This window comes from Geotrypetes seraphini, chromosome 8 (genome assembly GCF_902459505.1).
Source record: "Geotrypetes seraphini chromosome 8, aGeoSer1.1, whole genome shotgun sequence".
NCBI lineage: Eukaryota > Metazoa > Chordata > Amphibia > Gymnophiona > Dermophiidae > Geotrypetes > Geotrypetes seraphini.
The window spans coordinates 97040527-97064633 of record NC_047091.1 but is presented as its reverse complement, the minus strand read 5'-3'; the positions used below and the strand labels follow the sequence as shown (position 1 = coordinate 97064633).

The following is a 24107-nucleotide window of genomic DNA, read 5'->3' as shown; positions in this document are numbered from 1 at the left end:
GGAAGTGATGTCAGTGGAAGAAATGACACGGTCATGAGGATCATGTTATAATTGTTGCTCGTAGCAGTGAACAACTAGAGGTACAGGGGTACGGAAGGGGGTGTGGGCGTGGTGAGGGAGAGGAGTGGGAAGAGATAGGGTTGGAGAGGAGGAGGGGTGCTAGAACCCTCGGCGGACCGCCCCCCCCCCCTCCCTCTCCCCCTCCTTACTATGCTACTGTTTGTACCCAAGGCAAAGGAATTTTAAGTGTCCTGCCAGGATCACAAGGAGCAGTTGTGGGATCTGAATTAGGCTTTTCTAGTTATCAGCACAGTACAAGGCGCAACAAGATTTTCTCAGTCACCAGGCCCCAGCTTTGGAATTCGCTGCCTAATTACCTTAGAGAGGAATCTATATTAGGCAAATTTAAGTCGTTTCTTAAAACCTTTCTCTTTAAGGATGCATTTGAAATCTAATTCTACTTTTCTTACTATATGAATCTTACCAAATAGGTTTTTCATCATATTTTCTGCCATTCTCCAAAATTTTATTCTTATCCAGCCTTGTCCCCCTCCTTTTGTTCTTCCCTTCTATGCAAACTTTCCTCACAGAATTGTAGTTCTGCCCCTCTTTACCCTATGTGCCTGTTAGTCGCTGTCCATCGAATTTTATGTAAGTATTTTTGTATCTATTGAATATTTTATCTATATTAAATGTACATTTTTGTGAATGTTCTGTACCCCTATTTTAATTTGTACAGCGCTTAGGTTTTTATAAGTGTTTTTATCAAATTTTAAATAAACTGTAAACTGCTCTAACCATTAGACTGTTCCTCCAGCTCACAAAAAGCAACCTGAATGAACAAATTCAAAACACACCATTGACTGAAAACTAAGGGCTCCTTTTACTAAGGTGCGCTAGCATTTTTAGTGCATGCTAGCTGAAAAATTACCGCCTGCTTAAAAGGAGGCGGTAGGAGCTAGCGTGCGGGGCATTTTAGTGCACGCTATCCCGCATGTTAAGGCCCTAATGCACCTTTGTAAGAGAAACCCTAAAAGTCTCCCTCCTGAAGCTGGGTAACTTAGAAGTAGAGAATGACAGGGGGACAAATTTTTCCCTGTCCCCAAGGGAACTCATTTTCCCATCCCGGCAAGTTCTTTTCCTGCCCCTGCCCCTGCCCCATTCCTGCAAGCTCTGTCCTCATCTGCACAAGCCTCAAACACTTTAAAATCATAAGTGTTCGAGGCTTGTGTGGTTAAGGCAGAGCTTACAGGAATGGGACAAGGACAGCGACAACACTCATGGGGACAGAATGGGGAAAAAATTTGTCCCTGTGTCATTCTCTATTTAGAAGTTCCACAGCAGCATGCTGAGAAACTGTGAAGTTGAGCATGTCATTTTCACCTTCCATTGCCAGAGATGCCAGCAATATGTCACTCTGAAGTATAAATGCACATGGAGTAAAGCTTCATAAATGGAAGCAAATGAAAATGGTATTTAGCTTTGCTTTAGTGCTTCTGCAAGGAGATAGGCAGTGGAGGTGGTATTGGCACAGTTTTCAGAGAAATTGATCCAGATATATTTATACCAATGGACTTCTCCATTCCAGCTCAGATTTACAAAAGGGAAACAATCAGACTGTTCCCACCAGAGCCACACTACTGCTTCTTATAACTTATATAGCATTGAAAAGCTTACATAGCAAAATAGACACTCTCATCTCAGAAAAGCTTACAATCTAATCTGGACAGACAGGACATGGGGGGGGGGGGGGGGGTTAGTTCTTGCAGAAAGAATGATAGGATGGACATAGGTGTGTGTGAGTTAGGAGTTGTAAGCAGCCTCAAAGAAGTGGGCTTTTAGTTTGGACTGTCCACCAGAGCCACAGAAACATACATACAAGCACATACTTTTCCACATATGCACCCTCTTGCTCTTCAGTCACACACAAGCACTGTCACTTTGCCCACCATCATGTAAAGATCTTGCATTATCTTCCAGGGGTTGGTTTTGTTTTCTGAGCCTGCAGCAAACCCCTTACACTACTACCCCCCCCCCTCGCTTCCTGATGATATTCCCACCCCAGCTCAACAATCCCGTTCACCCCTAAACCATTCACTGCTTTCCCTGGTTATCTCCAAGACCCCAAGCAGAGCTAACTTCCTTTTCCCCACCCCCAAGAACTTGCAGCGGCCCCGCCTCCCCATTACAAAAGAGTCTGCCCATTGGTTGGATCCTACCACAGTCTCTGCTCTGGAAGGGGGAAGGATTGGACAGCTATGGAGGGTTAAACTGCGAAACCTTAGCCAGACGATTTAAACCAATCCTTAAAGCTTCGAGACAGTTGCACTGTACGTCCAATCAACCCTGACACCATCTAGGGACCTGGCAAGCGCTATCCTCCCGAGCCCCGAGTCCATCTAATCTTTGGGGCTCTAGGCAAGTGCCCGGTTTGCCTACGCCTGAATCCGGTTTTTTGCCCGTCTGTCTTTCTCGTTTCGGAAGAGGAGGAGGATGCTTCTCCCCCAGTCGTGCACTTTGCTGCTGTCTCTCTGCAGCCTTTGCGGTGCTCTGGACGGACAGTGAGTACACGTTCCCCCCCACCCCCCTGCTCGTTCGCCGGCTCCTTCTTTCACTTTGCTTCAAACTTTCTGGTTAAAAAAAAAAAAGAAGACCTGTGCACTAGCCAGGCGCGTTTGAATTTGGGCGCTGGTGTCCGAAGCCAACCCAATGAGTTGGATGCTGGCGATTCCCAGCTGTAAAGATTACAATAACTTTATTGGTCTTGATGTATGTTTTTTCCCTGCCGCTCATCTTTCTAGGAATTGTTTGATTATTAGGGGCTAACTACACAGTGGAATGTTTTGCCTACTCATCCCTTTTTCACTGTTTGTTTGGGGTTTTTTTTGTGGTTCACATTCTTTGTTTTTATCCCCCAAATTGCAGGAATTCTGCAGGGAAAGACAATCGGAGCTCATAAATTCGAACCTCCCAACCCGCCCCCCCCCCCCCCCGGTTCACATTCAAATTTGCAAATGCGAAATTAGCCGAGAAGGTGCAGCCCAAGCCCGTTTAATCGGTCAACTGCGCCGACTTCACCATCATCTAATCGGATCCTTTAGAGAGCGACTACCCGGCTCGGTGCAGACGGCCCTTAAAGGAAGCCCAGTTCTGGCTCGCGAGGGCGCTCCACTCGCTCGCGTGCGCCACCACGTTTGATCTGCTCGTGCCGGATTCTTGCTGTCAGTGCAGCGGGCAGGTTGCAAGATGGGGGGAAGGAATGTGTGACGCTCTCTGGAAAAATGTGGCCAGGGTGAAAAGTTTGAGCCTGGGTCATAATGAACAAGGTTCTGCTTTAAAGGCTTTGGGTTTGTTACATCTGTTTGAATGACATTGCTCACATTTTTTCCCCCTTTTATCCCGTGTCTTAGATGTACGTGAGCTGTAAACTAGAAAACAGCCATGCCTTGGGGAAGTTAATATGTATTTATGTTTGCTTTAATTATTTTCACTGCTAGCCAAGAGGTTGTATTTTTGGGGAGAGGGGGAAGGAGAGGGTATGGGATGGAATCCTGACAAGGGTGTTGGTTAGAAGGAGGATCTGTTAAGTCACTGTCTAGTGGAGGGGTCCCCAAAGTCCGTCCTTGAGGGCCGAATCCAGTCGGGTTTTTAGGATTTTCCCAATGAATATGCATTGAAAGCAGTGCATGCACATTGATCTCATGGATATTCATTGGGGCAATCCTGAAAACCCGACTGGATTCGGCCCTCAAGGAGGGACTTTGGGGATCCCCTGGTCCAGTGTCTGAAGCATCTCAAAATAAACATTTAAGGTTTCGTTTAATAAAAGATTCTCTCCCCCGCACGAAATGGGAGAAAATTTTTTTGGGGGGATAAAAACTTTTGGTTTTCAAACGCTGTCTTGTAAAAGGAGTTAAGCGAGAACTAATGAGCTAAGTTAGTAGCCCTGGCAAACGAGCAAGACTGGGTTTACTTCAAAGGTCTTTCCAGCTTTGTGCCTGTGGGGAATAAAAGATTAGATGGGTCAGTGCATTGGCTCTAAGTTAAGGATATGGCTTATGTTATTTATTTATTTTGGGATTGGATGTTTGTTCAAACCTGGAAAACTTTATTTTTCTTTTCTCTTCCAACAAACAATTCTTTACCCTGTAGTAATCTTGACTGGCCTAGATTTTTAATGGTGTTTCTGTTTCAGGGAAACTTCAGATATAAGGGGTGTTTCCCCCAGTGACTTTAATGTAAAGAACTGTAATAGTGAATAGCCTCGTATTATTGTAATGTGCTAAACTAGATGACTAGTGGCTGCTTTAAGCACATGGGAGCAGGAATGCTTGATAGTGATAAATAATTGGCTGAATTTTGCAGCAGACAGAGGTGGCAACATTGGATCCACCAGTAGATTTTTCTTCAGTCTCTTGTTTTTCATGTGACTATTACAGGTATTAAGAAGGTGCTGTCCTTGGGGTTTCTTTTGGATTCTGCTCTTAGCATGGATTTGCAGGTCAATAGTTTTTGTAGCATGGGTAAAACTGAAGATTGTTAGATAGGTTCGTTTGCTTTGGCCACAAGGCTTTCATGCTTTATTTAGTTCAGGCAGGGTGTTGACCCGCCTGAATTATTGTAATGTTCTTTATGCAGACCTCCTTAAGTGTGTGTTGCGGAAATTTCAATGTGTCCAGAATATGGCAACGTGCTCGATAACATTCTGGAAATTATAGAATCGTGTCACCTTGTTTTATGCATTTCATTGGCTGCCAATTTAAACTATGTCGTCTGATCTTTAGGTCGCTTCAGGGGATGGGATCTCTGTATATCAGGGGTAGGGAACGCCGGTCCTCGAGAGCTGTATTCCAGTTGGGTTTTCAGGATTTCCTCAATGAATATGCATTGAAAGCAGTGCATGCAAATAGATCTCATGCATATTCATTGGGGAAATCCTGAAAACCCGACTGGAATACGGCTCTCGAGGACCGGAGTTCCCTACTCCTGCTGTATATGAAAGTCCTTATGTTGCCTATGGTCGGGTACCTTTCATAATCTGGCCTTCTTCTAAGAGTTTCATTTGTTACGAACAGAGAGGTAATGCTATTTTGGGAGCAGTGCTGAAGTTTTGGACTTGACTTCCTCCCTGAGGATTTTAATATGCTTGGAGATTATGCAGTGTTTATTGATGCCAAGTTACCCAGGCCCAGGCTGGAGGTTTTGGGACAAGCCTGGTTTTGAACTTACAACGCAGAGCAGTGTGGCATTTGTAGTGCCTGATCGTGCTCTTTGCGAGCAGTGCTGCAAGTCCCATAATGCACCAGGATGGGGTGATCAGAAATCTAGGACTGACCCCAAATCTCCAGCCTGGAACTGGGTAACTTGGCAATTTTGCTTATAAGGATGGGGGGAAAATGAAGGGGGGGGGGGGTAATAGTTGTAATGTGTGTTGTGCAGTGTTAAAGCTGAAAGTAGTGGATTATAATTCTTTATATTAAATTAAATACATTTTGGATAACAGTAATCATAGCTAACTAAGTTACTTTGGGTATTAAATGGGGTGCTTGCCTACTTTGCCCCGGGTTCCATAGTTAGATTGTGAGCTTGCTGGGACAGATAGGGAAAATGTTTAGAGTACCTGATTACTATTTAATGTATTGTAAACTGCTTTGATATCCATGGAGGAAAGGCAGTATATCAGAATAGAATAACTATAACCCTAATTGTATTTAATGGGTGGTCCATTCTGTCATCCTCTGTTTGGGCAGTGTTCATCGTCCAGATGTTTCTGACTTGTTTTGTAATTCTATCAGGTTTTTTTGTTTTGTTTTGTTTTGCATATGGTACATTTAACACAATGTACTAAGTCAAATCATATTTTATGCTAGATTATGTATGGCCGTTTCCAAGGTGGGTACAGGGCGGAGCAAGCTCTTATTAATCATCTGGAGCTGGTTTTGTGCACTGGGGTATAAGAACGTGTCAGCATTCATGCATCTGGAGAGCAGGATTTCAATTCATGAGTTTGACTCGCAGCTTATTGTTCTGAGCATTAGTCATAATAAATAGATGATGGCAGAAAAAAAAAATCCCCAATTGGTGTAACTAGGCTGCGCAGGGATTCCTCCATGCTGCCCAACACATATCATATATCACTTAGGACAGTGTCTTTCAAACTGTATGCCACGGCACAGTGGTGTGCCCCGAAGAGATTCCAGGTGTGCCATGAGAGAGTCTAGAATCCTCTTCATAAGTATACTGTACACTAGATAAGCAATATATCAATAAAACAATAAAAACAGAGGCTTGCAGATCATGACTATGAAATCGACATATATTCATGAATAGAAATATGAAAATGGATAGACATATTGAGAATACCAAAACATAAAACCAGACTGAATAAACCATACTTGAGATAGATACTGAGAAAAGTCAAAGGTGTAATTCAAAACATGCCACAGCTTTTAACGCCGGCTATGGCGATAACAGCTCTAACGCTCATAGGAATTCTCTGAGCATTGGAATTATTACCGCCGCAACCAGAGCTAAAAACCATACAATGGTTTTGTAAAAGGGAGGGGGAGGGGTAGTTTTCTTAATTAGCTAAATTGAAAGCGCCATTTAACCCCCCCCCAAAAAAAAAAATAATTTTTAAATCATCTGATAAACGAGGTAGGTACCTAGCACTTCAAGGTAGGTGTCTACACTGAGGTGCCTATCAGAAAGTAGGCGTGGTTAGAGTCAGATTATGGGTGGATTTTGGGCATTGTTTGATTTAAGAGCACCCCTTTAGGCCAAGAAAACCCTGGTGTGAATGGCAGTGTGCCTAAGCTTTCAACTGTGTGCAGTTCTGGTCGCTATATCTCAAAAATGATATAGCGGAATTAGAAAAGGTACAGAGAAGGTCGACAAAAATGATAAAAGGGATGGGATCTAATCTAATTTTCCATTTGTGAGTCGCACAAATTTATACAAGTTCAAGGCTAAAGTGGCTAGGGCTCTTCTGCTTGGAGAAGAGACGGCTCAGGGGTGATATGATAAGAGGTCTATAAAATAATGAGTGGAGTGGAAAGGGTAGATGTGAATCGCTTGTTCACTCTTTCCAAAAATACTAGAACTAAGGGACATGCGATGAAGCTACTAAGTAGTAGATTTAAAGCAAACTGGAGAAAATATTTCTTCACACAACCTGTAATTAAACTCTGGAATTTGTTGCTGGAGAATTGTGTGAAATCAGTTAGCTTAGCGGGGTTTAAAAAAGGTTTGGCTAAATTCCTAAAAGAGAAGTCCTTAGGCCAGCGATGGCGAACCTATGGCACGCGTGCCAGCTGTGGCACGCGAAGGCCTTGCAGCTGGCACGCGGGAAGGTCCGCAATAGAGAGCTGCACGGGTCGCGGGGATCCCGTGGGAATGCCTCCAAGGGTCGCGGGGTTCCTGCGGGGCTGGATGTACTAAGTCGCGCGGCTTTTCTCCCTACCTGCTCTGCTTGCAGCACAGAGCCGAACGGAAGTCTTCCCGACGACAGCGCTGACGTCGGTAAACAGAGCCCTCCCTCCCTCCGACGTCTGCGCTGACGTTGGGAAGACTTCCGTTCGGCTCTGTGCTGCAGGCAGGGTAGGTAAGGAGGAGTAGCCTCGAGGCTCGAGTGGCTACCAAGGGAGGGGGGGCGGATCGCCCCGCCCCGTGTGCAGCACAGCCGGCCAGGTCCCCTTACTTTTGTGGAGCTAACCCGACCGACCGACAACAGCCCTGGTCCGACAAACCTCCCTGCCCTTAACCGCGAATTTAAATTACCTTCTTACAGCAGCTGTAAGAAGGAAATTTAGATTCGCGGTTAAGGGCAGGGAGGTTTGTCAGACCGGGGCTGTTGTCGGTCGCGGAAGCGCCACAAAAGTAAGGGGACCTGGCCGGCTGTGCTGCACCTGGGGCGGGAGAGAAGGAGGGGGGAGAAGGACGCTGAAAGCACTGGGGAAGACAAAGGGGTGAAGAAGGACGCTGAAAGGCCATGGGGAAGACGGGGTGGGGGGGGAAAGGACACTGAAAGCATTTGTGGAAGACAGAAGGGGGAGAAGGACGCTGACAGGACATGGGGAAGACGGGGGGGGAGAAGGACGCTGAAAGCACATGGGGAAGACAAAGGGGTGGAGAAGGACGCTGAAAGGCCATGGGGAAGACGGGGTGGGGGGGAAGGAAACTGAAAGCATTTGTGGAAGACAGAAGGGGGAGAAGGACGCTGACAGGACATGGGGAAGACGGGGGGGGGGGGGGAGAAGGATGCTGAAAGCACATGGGGAAGCCAAAGGGGTGGAGAAGGACGCTGAAAGGACATGGGGAAGACGGGGTGGGGGGGGGAGGACACTGAAAGCATTTGTGGAAGACAGAAGGGGGAGAAGGACGCTGACAGGACATGGGGAAGACCGGGGGGGGAGAAGGACGCTGAAAGCACTGGGGAAGACAAAGGGGTGGAGAAGGATGCTGAAAGGCCATGGGGAAGATGGGGGGGAAGGACACAAAGCATTTGTGGAAGACAGAAGGGGGAGAAGAACGCTGACAGGACATGGGGAAGACGGGGGGGAGAAGGACGCTGAAAGCACTGGGGAAGACAAAGGGGTGGAGATGGACGCTGAAAGGCCATGGGGAAGACGGGGGGGAAGGACACTGAAAGCATTTGTGGAAGACAGAAGGGGGAGAAGGACGCTGACAGGACATGGGGAAGACGGGGGGGGGGGAGAAGGACGCTGAAAGCACTGGGGAAGACAAAGGGGTGGAGAAGGACGCTGAAAGGCCATAGGGAAGACGGTGGGGGGGGGAAGGACACTGAAAGCATTTGTGGAAGACAGAAGGGGGAGAAGGATGCTGACAGGACATGGGGAAGACGGGGGGGAGAAGGACGCTGAAAGCACATGGGGAAGACAAAGAGGTGGAGAAGGACGCTGAAAGGACATGGGGAAGATGGGGGTGGAGAAGGACGCTGAAAGGCCATGGGGAAGACGGGGGGGAGGGGGTGGAGAAGGACGCTGAAAGGCCATGGGGAAGACAGGGGGGGAGAAGGACGCTGACAGGACATGGGGAAGATGGGGGGGGGGGGGAGAAGGACGCTGAAAGGAAATGGGGAAGAGAGAGTGGGGAGAAGACGCTGGCTGGGAAGAAGACAGAGATGCCAGACTATGGGGGGAGGACGGAGGGAAGAAGATGGGTGCCAGACCAATTTGGAAGGGGGGAGAAAGGGAGAGGCACAGTAACAGAGCAAATGGAAGACGCAGAAGGAAGAGAGACAGTGGATGGAAGGAACTGAATGAGAACATGAGGAAAGCAGAAACCAGGCAACAAAGGTAGGAAAAGAATTCTATTTCTTTTTTTCTTTTTTTTTTTTTTGCTTCAGGATAAAGTAGTATATTAGTTTGTTGATAAAAATTTATAAATAAAAGAGGCTCTGGTAGAAACCCGTTTACAAAGTGTGTATTCTTCCCAATTAATATTTCCAAATTAATAAAGTCTTTTTGCTTATTTGTAAATGGGTTTCTACCAGAGCCTTTAATTCAGTAGCATAATTAAATGAAATAACTATTTCTGAAGTTTATAGGGACAGGCGGGGACGGAGGGGATTCCTCACGGGGACGGGTGGGGACGGAGGACATTCCTCGCGGGGACGGGTGGGGACGGAGGGATTCCTCACAGGGACGGGTGGGATTCCTCACGGGGACTGGTGGGGACGGGTGAGACTTTGGCGGGGACGGGTGGAATTTCTGTCCCCGCACAACTCTCTAGTCCGCAATTAAGATATGCGGCGCGGCGGGAGGTGAGTGTGCCAGTGTCTGCTTTGCAGCTCATCTGGCAACAGGGCCGGACTGGCCATTGGGAGGACCGGGCATTGTCCCGGTGGGCCGTAGCCCATCCTCCTGTGCTGGCTGCAGTCCTGTGAGTGGATGTTTAGCCTGCCTGTCTTCCCCTTAGTATCCTATGAGCCAGGCAGTGTGTGAGGGGGAAGTGGGGGGAGGAAGAGAAGCTTCACACTGAGTCTGTCACAGGAACTCAGTGAGGCTGTAGTGTGACTCCACATGTGACATCTGTAATCAGGAACAGTTCCTAGTGCTCCCATGCTAGAGAGGTGAGGATATGGGGGGATGTTAATGTGTCTAATAATGTGCTCCTCTGTAAAAACCTCTGTATCTTCCATGGGGGACATGCTAAATTCGAGGAAATAAAAAAGCTGCTTATGATGATTGCATAGAGAAGTTCAGTAAGCTGAGAGGAGGGCTGGGCTCTCTGTGAACAACCAACACACTAATCCTCTGCGCTGTACCTTATGGAAAACTCAATATAGCAAAAAACAGTAAAGTGTATATGTGGCCCTTCACAGTGCTTTTGTAAACATCATAATAAAATAACAAAGGCTCCAATAATGAAAAATAAAGTCCTTTTCCCATACACTCAGGTTGCACAAGTCCGGTTTTCACCCGGACAGTATATTTTTTGACCAAAACGGATGTCTACAATTAGTAAAATTCCCCAATCACATATTTTTTTATGGGGACGGATTTGTATACAGCACTTCATTAGATTTTTTTTTATTATACAAATTTTATCTTTTTGTAGACTTGAAGTCTTGAACAAAGAAAATGAGTACAGCAAAAAAAGCAAAAAACAGATAGTGGAAGACCATTCCAAGAGGCCTGGACAGAGACATATGGAGTGATTGAATGCAGTGGGAAAGCATTGTGTATTATGTGTAATGAAAGTGTTGTGTCTCGCACATCAAGTGTCAAATGTTACTTTGAGACCAACCATAACAGTGTTGCTGAACTTGGTTTAGCTCAAAGAAAAGAGTTCCTTGTAGGAAAATTAAAGAAATATCACTCCCAGTCTCTTAGTTTTAGCAACTATCTTTCAAAAACTAATCATCTTACAGTTGCCACCTTTCAAATTTCACTGTGCATGGCAAAACATGGTAAGCCCCTCTCTGATGGAGATTTTATCAAAAAGGCAATTTTGGCTGGGAGTAATTCACTCTTCCATGATTTCCAAAACAAGGATAAAATTGTGCAGCGCATCTCTGAGATGCCGCTAAGCAGAAATACTGCAAAAGATAGGGTTCTGCGAATGGCTGCTGATGTTACTCAACAGCTTACTTGCGACTTACAAAAAGCACCCTTCTACTCCATGTGCTTGGATGAAAGTACAGATATTACTAACCATGCAAGACTAGCGCTCATTTTGCGTTATGCTACTGGTGACATCATGAGAGAAGAGCTTGTAAAACTGCTGTCTTTGCCTGGAAGAACACAAGGGATAGATATCCCAATGCTGTGATGGAGGCTTTTTAATCACTAGACATAAGTCCAGAAAAAGTAGTTTCAGTTACTAGCGATAGAGCACCTAGCATGGTGGGGACAACATCAGGATTCATTCATTTCTTTGCTAAGGAAGCAAAACATCCACTGATTCAATTTCACTGCATAATACATCAAGAGGCTCTCTGCGCCAAAGAAAGCAGCAAAAAACTTGACGATGTCCTCAAAGATGTAACAAAAATGGTGAACTTCATCATGGCGCATGCTCTTAATTTCGACAATTTCAAGCCCTTCTTGATGAGGTTCAGGCACAATATAACACTTTACTGATGTACAATAATGTCCAGTGGCTGAGCAGAGGACGAGTGTTAGAGAGATTTGTGGCCTGCTTGGAAGAAGTTAGGCTATTTATGAACGAAAAGGGGGAAGACTATCCTCAACTCACCAACATGGCCTGGCTTACCAACCTCATGTTCTTTACAGATTTTACTAACCACTTTAATGTAACTAACAAAAAATTACAAGGCATGGGAAAAAACAGCAGAAAGCATGTTTAGTGACATCAAAGCTTTTGAGAGAAAATTGCATGTTTTTGAAAAAGACCTTGAGAGTGGACAGCTAAAATATTTTTCCCAACCTAAAAATACATTTGGATAATTCTACAACATTTGTGGACAGTCATAAAAAACACCAGGAAATCCACAAAGCATATTCCACCATTGTAGCCGAAGCAAAGGAGAATTTTAGTAAAAGATTTTCTCAGTTCCGTAAGATGGAGACAACCCTTTCATTTATAACTTCCCCAGAAAAGTCCACATTTGAAGATCTTGATCTTTCCTGCTTACAGTGGTTGGATATTCAAAATTTGGAAATGGAGCTACTGGAATTTCAAGAAAGCTCTATCTGGAAAAGTAAATTCAATGACCTGCGAGCGGCTCTTGAACTTATTGAGTGTGAAAGGGTGACAAATGAAATCACTGCTAGCAGTTCTGAAAATGAAATCCTAAAAGCGTGGAATTCTCTGCCAGACAATTTTAAGTCCATGAAAGCACTTGGGATTGCTCTTCTTACTTTGTTTGGGTCATCCTATGCTTGTGAGCAGATGTTTTCGGCTTTGAATCATATAAAATCTGACGCTAGAAACAGATTAACGGATGACATGAGTGCTGCATGTGTTGCTCTGAAATTAACGCACTATGAGCCAAGGATTGACAAGTTATCAGCATGCATGCAACAACAAAAATCACATTAATTTTTTTCAGAGCATGCCCAATGCATATGTTTACATGAAGCAGTGTTTTCAGTTTGCAGTTTAGACACTTTCTAAGTTAATTAAATATTATTTAAAGATGTTATTTAAAAAAGGGACTTTACATGGCCCTGTTGTATTCCAATCTGGAATTTCCAATAAAAACGGTTGGTTTAATTGAAAGCTCTTTTGTTTTCTTTACATCATATTATTAGAAATGTAATGATTTAACTATTTTCTAATTTGATTGTAAATTTTACAAAAAAACATGTATAGACTCTTTGGGAATACACACCGAGTTTTGACACAGTTAACAGTTTTTAAGAAGTTTATCTTTTTTTTTTTACTCAGGATACATTTGACATGTTATGTGAATAATACATTTAAAATATATTGTGTAAACTGAATCAAATTCTTCCTAAATTCATTAAATTGAATGAAATCATTAAAACATTATAAATTGCCAATAAATTGAAATGAAAACCAAAGGATTGTGAATCAAATTGATTCTCTGACAATACAAAGATTACAACCTTTAAAATGATGTTACATAGTTCAGGCAACTTTATAAAGAGTTTTTAGATACTAAAATCTTGTTATTAAGGTTTAATTGACGTGCTGGCACTTTGAGGAAATTCTTTGGTTTTGTGCGGCAGTTTGGGCACTCGGGCTCAAAAAGATTAGCCATCACTGCCATAGGCCATTATTGAGATGGCTTGCGGAAATCCACTGCTTATCCCTAAGATAAGCAACATAGAATCTGTTTTGCTACTTGGGATCTAGCTAGGTGCTTGGGACCTGGATTGTCCACTGTTGGAAGCAGGCTACTGGGCTTGAAGGACCTTCGATCTGTCCCAGTATGGCAATTCTTATGTTCTGCCTACTGGAGCCTAAGAATGTTTAGACGCTGCTAGGCATGATTCTATCAACGGCATCTAGCGGATGATTGACAACTGTTCAATGGTGCCTAGGAGATGGGTACCATTTATAGAAACGGGGCCTAAACACCAAGCTGGCCCTAGGAAAAGAATGGGCGTCTCGGCATTTGCCATGCGCTGCTCGGCAGCACATCTTTATAAAAGGACCCGATAGTAAGTTTGTCCAGTAAAAAGGAATCTTTAACCAGGATTTGATGTCAAGTCTGTTTAGCATTGCTAGGATTAAGAGCGCAAGAAACAGAGCATGTGTATCCATCTGGTGCCACACCCTCTGGTTTCTCCGTGTCATAGTTAAGGGATGCACTAAGCTTTGCAGCTGGGTTAAATAACCAGTGATTGTCTGGTCTGTCTTAACTTTTTCCTAATCCCTGTTTGGCATCACATATCAGGTTTGCATCTTGGGGCATGGATTTTCCACAGGTTAATTCTCTCCTTTCCATGAAGAAAAACTTTTCTTTTTGTTTAATCTAGTACTCCCTACCTATTATGTTATGCAATAGGGGATATGTAATTCTTTTCCCACATTTTCTCAATTTAAAAAAAAAAATTATCTCTCTCGTATTTCTCCCGAGTTGATGAGTCCTAGTTTTGAGAATGTTTGGACCTCACAAAACTAGGATGATTAGATGGAGGTATCCTATAAGATTGGGTAGAAAAGTACGAACCCCCTGGCTTGCAGCTAATAAGGCAGATTACTCAACTCGAGGGAAGATTCTCAAAACTTCATGGTAAAAACTGACGGGCTGCTGTAGAAGCCGTTCTTGTAACGATTTAAAAAAAAAAGTGAATCATTCTCCAAAAACAGCGCATGCAAATGAGGTTTGCGGAGTATAGGTTTGCTAAATTTACTTGAGTCGCTGGTGGTAGCAATCAGCACATGTGTAGAATACACCCGCATAAAAACCCCCCAAATCAAAGATCGGTAGGAGAGATGTCTACTCTCCTGCCGCATCGCAAAACCTTCCGACACTCCCTGGCAACGGGAGAGATGCCCACTTTCTCCAGCCGTCACTCTACCCCCCCTCCCCCCGCAGTGATTATCTTTGGCTAAGATAAAAATCAAAGTCTAAATTGTTCAGATTTAAAATGGGAATGCCAGTAGGTAATGAGCATTCAGAAAGGGAGTTTTTATACCCTCCTCATAAGAAGTAACAACAGACATGTAGGGCAATCGGTTCCTTTCTCCATTGCCAATTCCCAAATGTCCCTTCATTTCACTGCTTGCTCTTTATAATGGCCCTGGTACAGAAACAGCAACAGGAAAATAATGTCCTACCCCCCTCCTCTGCATTTGCTTCCTGTTCCCATGGAAATCCTGCAAAGGGTGGGCTGTGTTGGCACTGGAGGGCATATAGACCACAGACTAAATTTTCCTGCAGGAGGTGCTGTAGGGTTGATACCACTCTACAGGGCAAGTGGTTGTGGATCTGGATGAAGGCATGAAAGAAGCAGTCTGGTAGTGGAGGCAGCTTCACTTGGGTGTTAATTGTGACAGGGATACTCTCCCCTCCTCTCTACTCTTTCAGTTATGCTGTGCCCTTTTTAGAGATGGGGGTGATTAGAAGTGCAAACAACGTTCAAGATGTGGATGTCTTGTGAACTCTTGTATAATGACAAAATGACCTCCTTTCATTTTTTGAATTCCTCCCTGGTCTTCAGATGTTTAAAGACTCTCTTGTGTTTTTTTAATTTCAATGTTAAAAAAAAAAAATTTTTTTTGTTTTTTTGGTGCTATATCTCTGGTTATTTTCTGGTGCAGTGTAGTCTGGGACTCTACACGGGTAAAGGTGGGCACATCATTAACCCCCTCCTTTACAAAGCTGCGCTAGCATTTTTAGCGCAGGCCACCGGGGTAACAGCTTCGACGCTCATAGAATTCCTATGAGTGTCCAAGCTGTTAACTGCCACAGCTGGTGCTAAAAACGCTAGCATGGCTTTGTAAGAGAGGGGGCAAGTGCATTGTTTTAATAGTACTAAAAGGCAAGAGACTCTCGTAAAGAAAATAAAACATTTGTAATGCAAAGCAGTTTAGTAATCTTAATGACTGTATCTGTCTTGCAGTGTTTGGGGTCTTGGATGACATTTTTGTTCCCAGAGCCAGATGGAATGGAAGTGGAGAGAGACTGCTCCCAATCTCCCACCAGTAAACCACCAGGATCTGCTCCTGGTAGGCCCCCAGGGATGGGTGACTATGGGGGAGGGTCCAGCACTAGAGAGCTGCATGGAAATGGAAATTGCAGAACTCCTGAGGAGTTTGCAGGATTGCCACAGGTATAGAAGAAGTTGTCATGGAATTCTCGCAGGAGTATCGTCAGAATCTCTGGTATCTCTAGAATGAGGCTTGGCATGCACTGAGAGAGAGGCAGCTGGAACACCAGACTGAGGCTTGGAACAATCATTGGTTGAATAGTGAATACCATCCCCAAAAACCACAGGAGGCTGTTGGGATTGGGAGGAAACAGAGGGCTGTGAACAAGTAAAAAATAGCGTTGACCTCTATGGATACGGGTTGGGATGGAGGAGATTAATTGTGGGGACAGAATGGATCTTATCAACTATGGGTGGGTATGGATTAGATTCTGTTGGGGCTGGGTGGGGATAAGTGAAATCTTTGTCCCTGTGTAACTTTTCTTTGCGGATACTACATATGCAGGTTTGGTTAGAGGGCTGCTCACAGTATGTGTTGCCAGGGACTGACGTGGGCTATTTTGCAGTGTACATGTATATATGGTGGCACAGACATGTAAGACCCTGCGCTTTCAAGTATATATTTCTCATTTTTTTTAATTTGTAAGTTGATACCCCTCCCACATGTAGTCCCAAGGGTATGGATATGTTGATTATAGATGGGAACTATATATGCACACCTGCTTTTCTAAAATGGTGGCCAAATTCTACATGTGGTCACTTCTACTTGTATCTTTGTGGACGGGCATAATATTTTTTTTTAAATGTTCATGTTTGTACCTGCATAATTGCAAAATCAGTGGGTTCCTTTGCCCATGTGCTCTTCAGACCTGGTGGAAGGGGAAGTACTTTCATTTTTTCCTGGGAAAACCTTCACTCCCTTCACAAAGCATCCACTGAAGTTTTATGCAGGAATTTCAGTTTGGTAGCAGCTGCCTCTACAAAAATGAATGTGGTGGTTTTATATCTCATCTAACATGACACAAAATAAAAAAAATGGTCTTTTACCCTCATTGACACTTGCTATCTCTCCAGGTACTTTTTCAGTGTTAAGTAATATAGAGAGTTTTGAAAATGCAAAACAATGTAAATATATTGCCTTCCCCAACCTTCCCCCCTCCCCCCCTTGTGGCCTCAGTGACACTGTAATGCAGGTTAAATAAAGCTGTGTTGGAACAACGTGTGTGTTTGTGTTTTTAGCCATGTGGAGAGCCAGATTCTAAAATGACGAGCCAGATTCTAAAATGACTTTGGAGAATGACCTTTGTAAGTGCTTTCTTAATACAATACAGTATCTTATATACCACAGTTTTCTGCACAGAATCTATGCGGTTTACAATAAGATTTTGAGCAGGCTCTTAAATTACATTGTTAGGAGGAGCATTGGTTTAGGAGGAAGGGTGAAGTGTTAGAGATTGACTATAGTGAAAAGCGGTATGTCTTTAGTTTCTTCTGGAATTCAAGATAGTTGATAGCAGGGCTGTGGAGTCAGTAGATAAATCCTTCAACTCCAACTCCTCAGTTTCTGGTACCCACGACTCTGACTCCAGGTACCAAAATTGTCTCTAATTCCGACTCCACAGCCCTGGTGATAGGTTGTTTTAGGTGCATTGGTAGTTTGTTCCAGATGAGAGGTCCCTGATATTCGATGGTGGTTTCAAATATCCTTTTTTGCCATACTTGTTGAGGACATGGGAGGGATAGTTTGTAATGTTGCATAGTGTGTGAGTTGAAGAAGGAATGTGGGACTTTGATGCCAGAAGTTAATCCCTCTGAGGTCTCTCTATAGATAGCCTGCATGATCTACAAAGCAATCTTGAACTGGATTCTTCTTTTTATTGGCAGCCAGTGTAAGTTCTAATAGGGGATGTGCCAAGTTTATTTAATCTTTGATTAAATCTTTATTAAATTTTTGATATATTGTTTATCAAATATATACCTTAATGGTTTATAATTCTCAAATGTTATTAAAGAATAAAAATTAAAAAGAAAATTAGAAGGGGGGACAATACAAGCTGACTTACTGGAACCAAAAGGAAGAGGCGGGAAATGGTAAGAGATTAAATACATCGAGGAAAAAAAAATCATAAGAGGGAGAGATGTGAGGGAAGGGGATTGAAACAAGAAAGCAGGGTAGGGTAGGGACTGCATAGAAACTTTGGACTCTTATTGAAATGGAAAAAGTCAGAAGGTGTAGGCGTCTTCGAAAAGGAATGTTTTTAGTTTAGACTTGAACTTTCCAAGAGATGTTTCTAGTCAGAGGTCCGACGGAAGGGCGTTCCATAGAGTAGGGGTAATTACAGAAAAAATAGTTTTACAGGTTGTGTCAAGAAATAATTCATGGCTAGATGGGACTATAAGGAGATTTTGAGTGTTGGATTGGAGAGTCCAGGTAGGAACATAAGGAATTAGAAGTTTATTGATGAAAGCTGGTGAATTGGACTGTTTGGTTTTGAATGCTAGTAGAAGTGTTTTGTAGGTGATACAGTGAGGAATGGATAGCTTGTGTACTTTACACAAGAGGGGGGTGACATGGTCAAATTTTTTTCCTTTGTAGATTAGTTTAACTGCAGTGTTTTGTAAGAGTTGAAGCCGACAAATTTCCTTTTGTGTAATGCCTTGATACAGGGCATTGCATGATAGAACAAATTGAGTCTTAGTTTGCTGATTTGATGATGGCCCTCGGACAACTCGAAGGCGTCGTAGGCCGCCTGAAACTAATCATCCAAATGAACCAGGGGGCTTCCAGATGTGTGCCCAAAATGACTGTTTGGCGAACCCTGTTGCTCCGGAGCCCCATTCGCAGACGGCTGGTGACTTCACCCGTGCGTATGAGGGTTCATTGCACAAAACTTCTGCTGTTTGCTCAGGAGTACTGATATTGGATTTGCACTGTCTGGCAGAGGGTTGCCTTCTCTGATGAGTTACATTTTGAGCTCATCGAACAGATGGACATTGGTGTGTCAGGCATGAAACTGCTGAGAACACAAACGCCCAGCATTGTTTGGCATATGCAAGCTGGTGGCGGCAGTGTTATGGTCTGAAGAATGTTTTCTTGGTATGCTCTGACTCCCTTGATACATCTGGAAGGCACTCTCAACCAATACGGTTATCTCTCCATCCTGCCAATCAAATACACCCATACATGTTGACAGTCTTCCCTATGACTAATGGGATCTTTCAGCAGGACAATGCAACATGTCATACCACCAGAATTGTTTGCGAGTGGTTCGCAGAGCACAACCAAGACTTCAGCTATTTTCTTGGCCTTCGAATTCCCCAGACCTTAATCCCATTGAGCACATTTGGGACCATCTCAGTTGATATGTTTGATGACTGGATCCAGCGTCATGCACCCATCAGCAACTGTTGGACGCACTGCAGTCTACATGGCTCCCGATACTTGTAGTAACAATCCATCATTTTATTGAGTCACTCCCATGGTGTCTGGCTACCATCCGTACTGCCAGAGGCTGTTATTCTGGATATTAGAAGGTGGTCATAATAATGAGCGTCGGAGCTAATACCGCTGCGGCCGGCATTAAAAAAGAGCATAATGCAGCTTCGTAAAAGGTGGAGGGGGGGTTAGTAAAAGGACCCCTTAGTTTCTGTGGAGCTTTTCTACAAGGAGCTATATTCAGTGTGTAAAGAAAAATGCATAATCCATAATAAAATGCAAAAGCTAAACTATTATAAAGTAACATTTGGCAAAACAAAAAAAACCTCAAAATAATAAACAGTATATATATTAAAAAAAACAAACCCAACTAAAGCTCACATTTCGTTTTCTCCTCTTAGTACCTTTAGGTTGATTAAACTAAACCCCAATTTCTAACCCCAAGGTAAAAGCCCAATACATGCTGAAAGGTGAAAATATCAAAAGCCAAAACCTATCCTATCAAGCAGCTTATTACAACAAAGATTTCCGTCCATTATTGATTAGATCTACATCTTTATGACCATTACAGAAAACTTTTGATGACTTTTTTTTCTTTTTTTTCCAAATTCTTGGTTAACTAAATCTCTGTATATCGCATTATTCCTGTATTTTCCCATAGCATAATCTTTTGTTAACCGCATTGAACTAAGGGTTATACGGTCTAGAAATTTGCTATTATGTTCGTTATGTATTTTTGCTACATATAAAAGAGCTGTCCTTTGCTGAGGAGGAGGCATGTACCTTTTGGAACTGCAAACTCATTTTGCTTTTTATTCTCTAACGCACAGGTGTCAGTCGGTCCTCAAGGGCGCAATCCAGTCGGGGTTTTCAGGATTTCCCCAATGAATATGCATGAGATCTATTAGCATACAATGAAAGCAGTGCATGCAAATACATCTCATGCATATTCACTGAGGGAAATCCGGAAAACCTGACTGGATTGCGGCCCTCGAGGACTGACTTTGACACCCCTGCTCTAACGTAGTATAACCTCGGTTTGTCAATGATTTCAAACTGTCCCTTTTTGTTTCCTCTCAGGGGCTATTTAATAGCCGCACCGTCTGTATTCCGCTCTGGAGTGGAAGAAGTCATCAGCGTGACTATATTTAATGCTGTCAAGGAAACTGAGGTTCAGGTTCAATTGGTAGTGAAGGGAGAAAGTGTGTCGCACGCTCGGGGGAAAGTTTTTGGTAAGTTCTTTGTTCGAAGCAGCCATACTTGAAGTGTAAATAATGATCTGGAAATGAGAGAAAAAAATGTTGAGAGCGCTTATCCAGATAAAGCGAGGAATTAAATAAACAATGCAGCTGTTGCAGAAATTTGCAAAGAACGCTCAAATAAATGCTCAAATAAAACAGGGGCCCTTGACTAAACCACATTAAGGGTCCGATTCTATAAAATGGCCCCTAATGCTTAGGAAGAGAATGAGTGGAGAAAAGGAGCAAAATAATTTGAAGGTACATGTAGAGATCAGTTATCAAAGAGTAGGGTTTTTTGATTTTTTTTCTGGAATAGGGCATGGTTGGGTTCTGTTCTAATTGTCTCTTGACCTAAAAAAGTGAGACAAAATCCAAAACGGGTGCCTATGTGAAAAACGCATCTGTAACCACACCAACGTTTTGGTAGGCGCCTTGTATTAGGTTACCTCAAAGTGGAAGGCGCCTACCATCAAATTAGGTGCAAGTTATGTCAATTAAAAGGTGCTAATTGTTAATTATCAGCGCTGAGTAAACATTTCCCCCCCCTTTTTTTTTTTTTTTTTACAAAACCATAGCGCGGTTCTTAGCACCGACCACGGCGGTATTAGCTCCGATGCTTGTAGAATTCCTATGAATGTCAGAGCTGTTACCACCGCAGCTGGCACTAAAAACCACGCTACGGGGCAAAAGGGGGGGGGGTCATTAAGGCCCTCTTTTAGGAAGCCACGTTAGGCTTTTTTTTTTTTTTTTTTTTTTTTTATCACTGGCCGCGGCAGTGTTAGCTCCTATGCTCTTAGGAATTCTATGAATATCGGAGCTTTTACTGCCACAACCGGTGATATAAAAACCTAATGTGGCTTCATAAAAGGGGGTAAGTTAGGTTCCTGGATTGCCTAGGCCAGTGGTTCCCAACCCTGTCCTGGAGGAACACCAGGCCAATTGGGTTTTCAGGCTAGCCCTAATGAATATGCATGAAGCAAATTTGCATACATATCACTTCCATCATATGCAAATCTCTCTCATGCATATTCATTAGGGCTAGCCTGAAAACCCGATTGGCCTGGTGTTCCTCCAGGACAGGGTTGGGAATCACTGGTCTAGGCACACCAATCTAGGCACCTAACTTTAGGTATCATTTATATTAGAGTCTCACAAACTTTGCCAAGCCATGGCACACTAAACGTGGTGGCCGTGGCTCAAGGTATCCGTAAGTGTGCAAATGTCCACATCATTATGTCGACATCTTTAAGAAACTAAGCTGTAATTTGCTATCAATTGGCACTCGGCAAAATTTTTTAAATAGTGTGTTAATTTTTGTATCTTATGGACAGCAAACAGACCTGGAAATGGTTCAATATCAAAGCCAGTTTTGGAGTTTACTTCTGGAGTTAGTGAGATCAGTGGCGTAGCCATGGGTGGACCTGGGCTCAACTACTTTCGACTCATCAGGCCTACCCCAAAATTATGACACTCGCACCATGTTTGTTAGGGATCCCTAAACTCTGCTGGCCAGAATACTCCCCTATGCTTGTCAGTGGGCAGAACTGGCCATGCCAGTCCCCCATGCATGCTTAGTTTTCACAAATGCACTAAAACTGAGCATGTGCAGGAATTTGACACTGTGGCAGTCCATGGACAGTGCTGCTGACTGCAGGAGCATAGGAGAACGTTGTGGCTGCTGAAGGAGGATCTCTTCAGGTGCCGGAGCTGGAGGGTCAGGTATTTATAATTTGAGTTGGAGGGGCAGCAGTGGGGGGGGGGGGGCAAAGGAAAAATATTGTGTCCACTCAAAAATGCATGTCTGGCTATGTTGAATCAGATGATTGATCTGCAGGTCCCAGATTTTAAACTAAGCCACAGCGTTTGGTTACAAATTAATTGGTTTCTGGAAATGGTGTATCCAGGCCCAAAGATAGACTGAGGGGGTCAGATATTCTCTCCACCTTAACCCCCCCCCCCCCCTTTCCACCATTGCTCCCTCCATTTTAAAAGTATACCTTTATTGGCAGGGAAGCCAAGCCCCATCAGCTGAAGTCTCCTTACAAGTCCTGCCTGTGCTGCCAGAGCAGCACTCAAGTCAATGATACACTTCAGCCACTTACATTGAAACTCCTGTGCATGGTCAGTTCAGTTACTGAACTGAGCATGTGCGAGAAACCCATCATCGGTGGCCAAACTGCACTTGCTGCACAGGCAGGTCTCGTGGGGAGACCTCTTTGGCTGATGGGGCTTGACATCACCACCAATCATTAAAGCAGGGTTGGGGCTACATCATGGGTTTCAGATATGTCAGGGGGGCAAACTGAGACCTTAACTAGATAACAACAGCATTCAGTGCACGTTGATTTATAGGTGACTGGCTAAGTCTGTCCGCAGATATGTCGGAAACAAAGATAACATTGGAGTCATGTGCAATTATTGTTACATATGGATGTTTCTTTAACATATGCGGGAGCAATTTTCAATATCTTTGAAGCTTCCATTGATATGACTAATGATCATATGAGGTTAATAGCAATACTTACTGCTGTTGCAATCCAAGTTATTTTGAAAACATAGAAAGATGCTTCTTAATAATCTTTTCAATTTTGGTGGAACTCAGTTTGCTTAATTGGTAAATATGAGGCAGTCCTAATAGAAAAGAGAGGCAGGAAGCTAAATTCAAAAGGTTGTGGTCACCTGTACAAGAATATTTAGAAAATGGTTGACTTATTAAAGATTGGATAAGTATGTAGGTATAGGTATGACTGCATGAATGTATGGTTTTTCACTCTGCAAATGGGGTGGGATGGATGGGTTTGGGGATAGTTTTTCATTGAAGTTTTAAAAATATCCTTTGCATTATGACGATATTGTTTGTGAACAGATTTGTTAGTTTATATTTTCGCCTGCTTAAATGTATATTTAATATATATAAAATTTTGGGCTCCTTTTACGAAGGTGCGCTAGGGCCTTAACGCACAGAATAGCGTGGGCTAAAATGCCACGCACGCTAGCCGCTACTGCCTCCTCTTGAGCAGGCGGTAGTTTATTGTCTAGCGTGCTAATCTGGTGCTAATCCCCCCATAAGAAAAAAAAAGCAAGCACATTTACATAATGTATTAGAGTGATGGTAACAGACATAAAAATGATTGAACAAGCACAAGTGACCATACTGCTTTGTAACGCCTAGGGTTGTTTTTTTTTCTTTCAGACAAAGGGACAGTGAAGCTTAAGGTAAGCTCCTAGTGATGTGTTTTGCAAAGGGCATAATTCATGTCATGCTTGGGACCAGACTAAAAGGAACCGTCAGTAGTGGTAAGAGATGGTGAGCAGACATCAAATGAAGCCCCTCCCCCAGCCCAACTTGGTTGACTCCATAGCTTGCCGATGGGGTTATCTGATTCAACAGAAGATGGTTTCAGCTATGATGGAGCATGCTGAGTTTGGGCAGGGAATAGTGGGTGATGCGCTTTGGGCAGGAGAGGAGGAAGGGGTGTTACTTTTGGGAAATGCTTGATGGCTCATCTGTCAGCTTAGCCTTGGAGCAGTCGTTTTCAAATCTGCTGCTATAACACAAGTTTGGAAACAATTTTGGGAAGCTTGTTCTAAATAGGGATTGTGTGTATTAATTAATACAGGGTGGATAAAACAAAGAAAGTCATTTTTATTGTTAGTACTGTTGAGCTGAACCTTCTGGGGAAGGCAAAACTGTGTCTTCCTGACCTAGGGCAGAAAGACACTGATTACAACAGAATGAACCCTTTTTAGCTCCAGGTCACTACCGTGTATCCCTGAAAATAAGCCCTAGTCCTGGGATTTGCCAGCAGCAGTAAATTC

General features: G+C 43.5%; 1 protein-coding gene across 3 annotated transcripts in view; it reads left to right on the top strand.

The window, feature by feature from the left end:
• Positions 1 to 2237: 2237 nt before the first annotated feature.
• CPAMD8 (C3 and PZP like alpha-2-macroglobulin domain containing 8) overlaps positions 2238 to 24107 on the top strand; it is a 216235-nt gene continuing 194365 nt past the window's right edge. For 2 of the 3 annotated variants that reach the window (XM_033955244.1, XM_033955245.1), the window contains exons 1-3: positions 2238 to 2330; positions 20128 to 20279; positions 23482 to 23504. Coding sequence is in view for 1 of the 3 variants with exons in the window: in XM_033955242.1 (XP_033811133.1) it covers positions 2494 to 2561; positions 20128 to 20279; positions 23482 to 23504 (243 nt within the window). In the remaining 2 variants the exon portion in view is untranslated. Of the gene's footprint in view, positions 2562 to 20127; positions 20280 to 23481; positions 23505 to 24107 lie in introns of all 3 variants that reach the window. The other variant, XM_033955242.1, reaches the window with a different exon arrangement.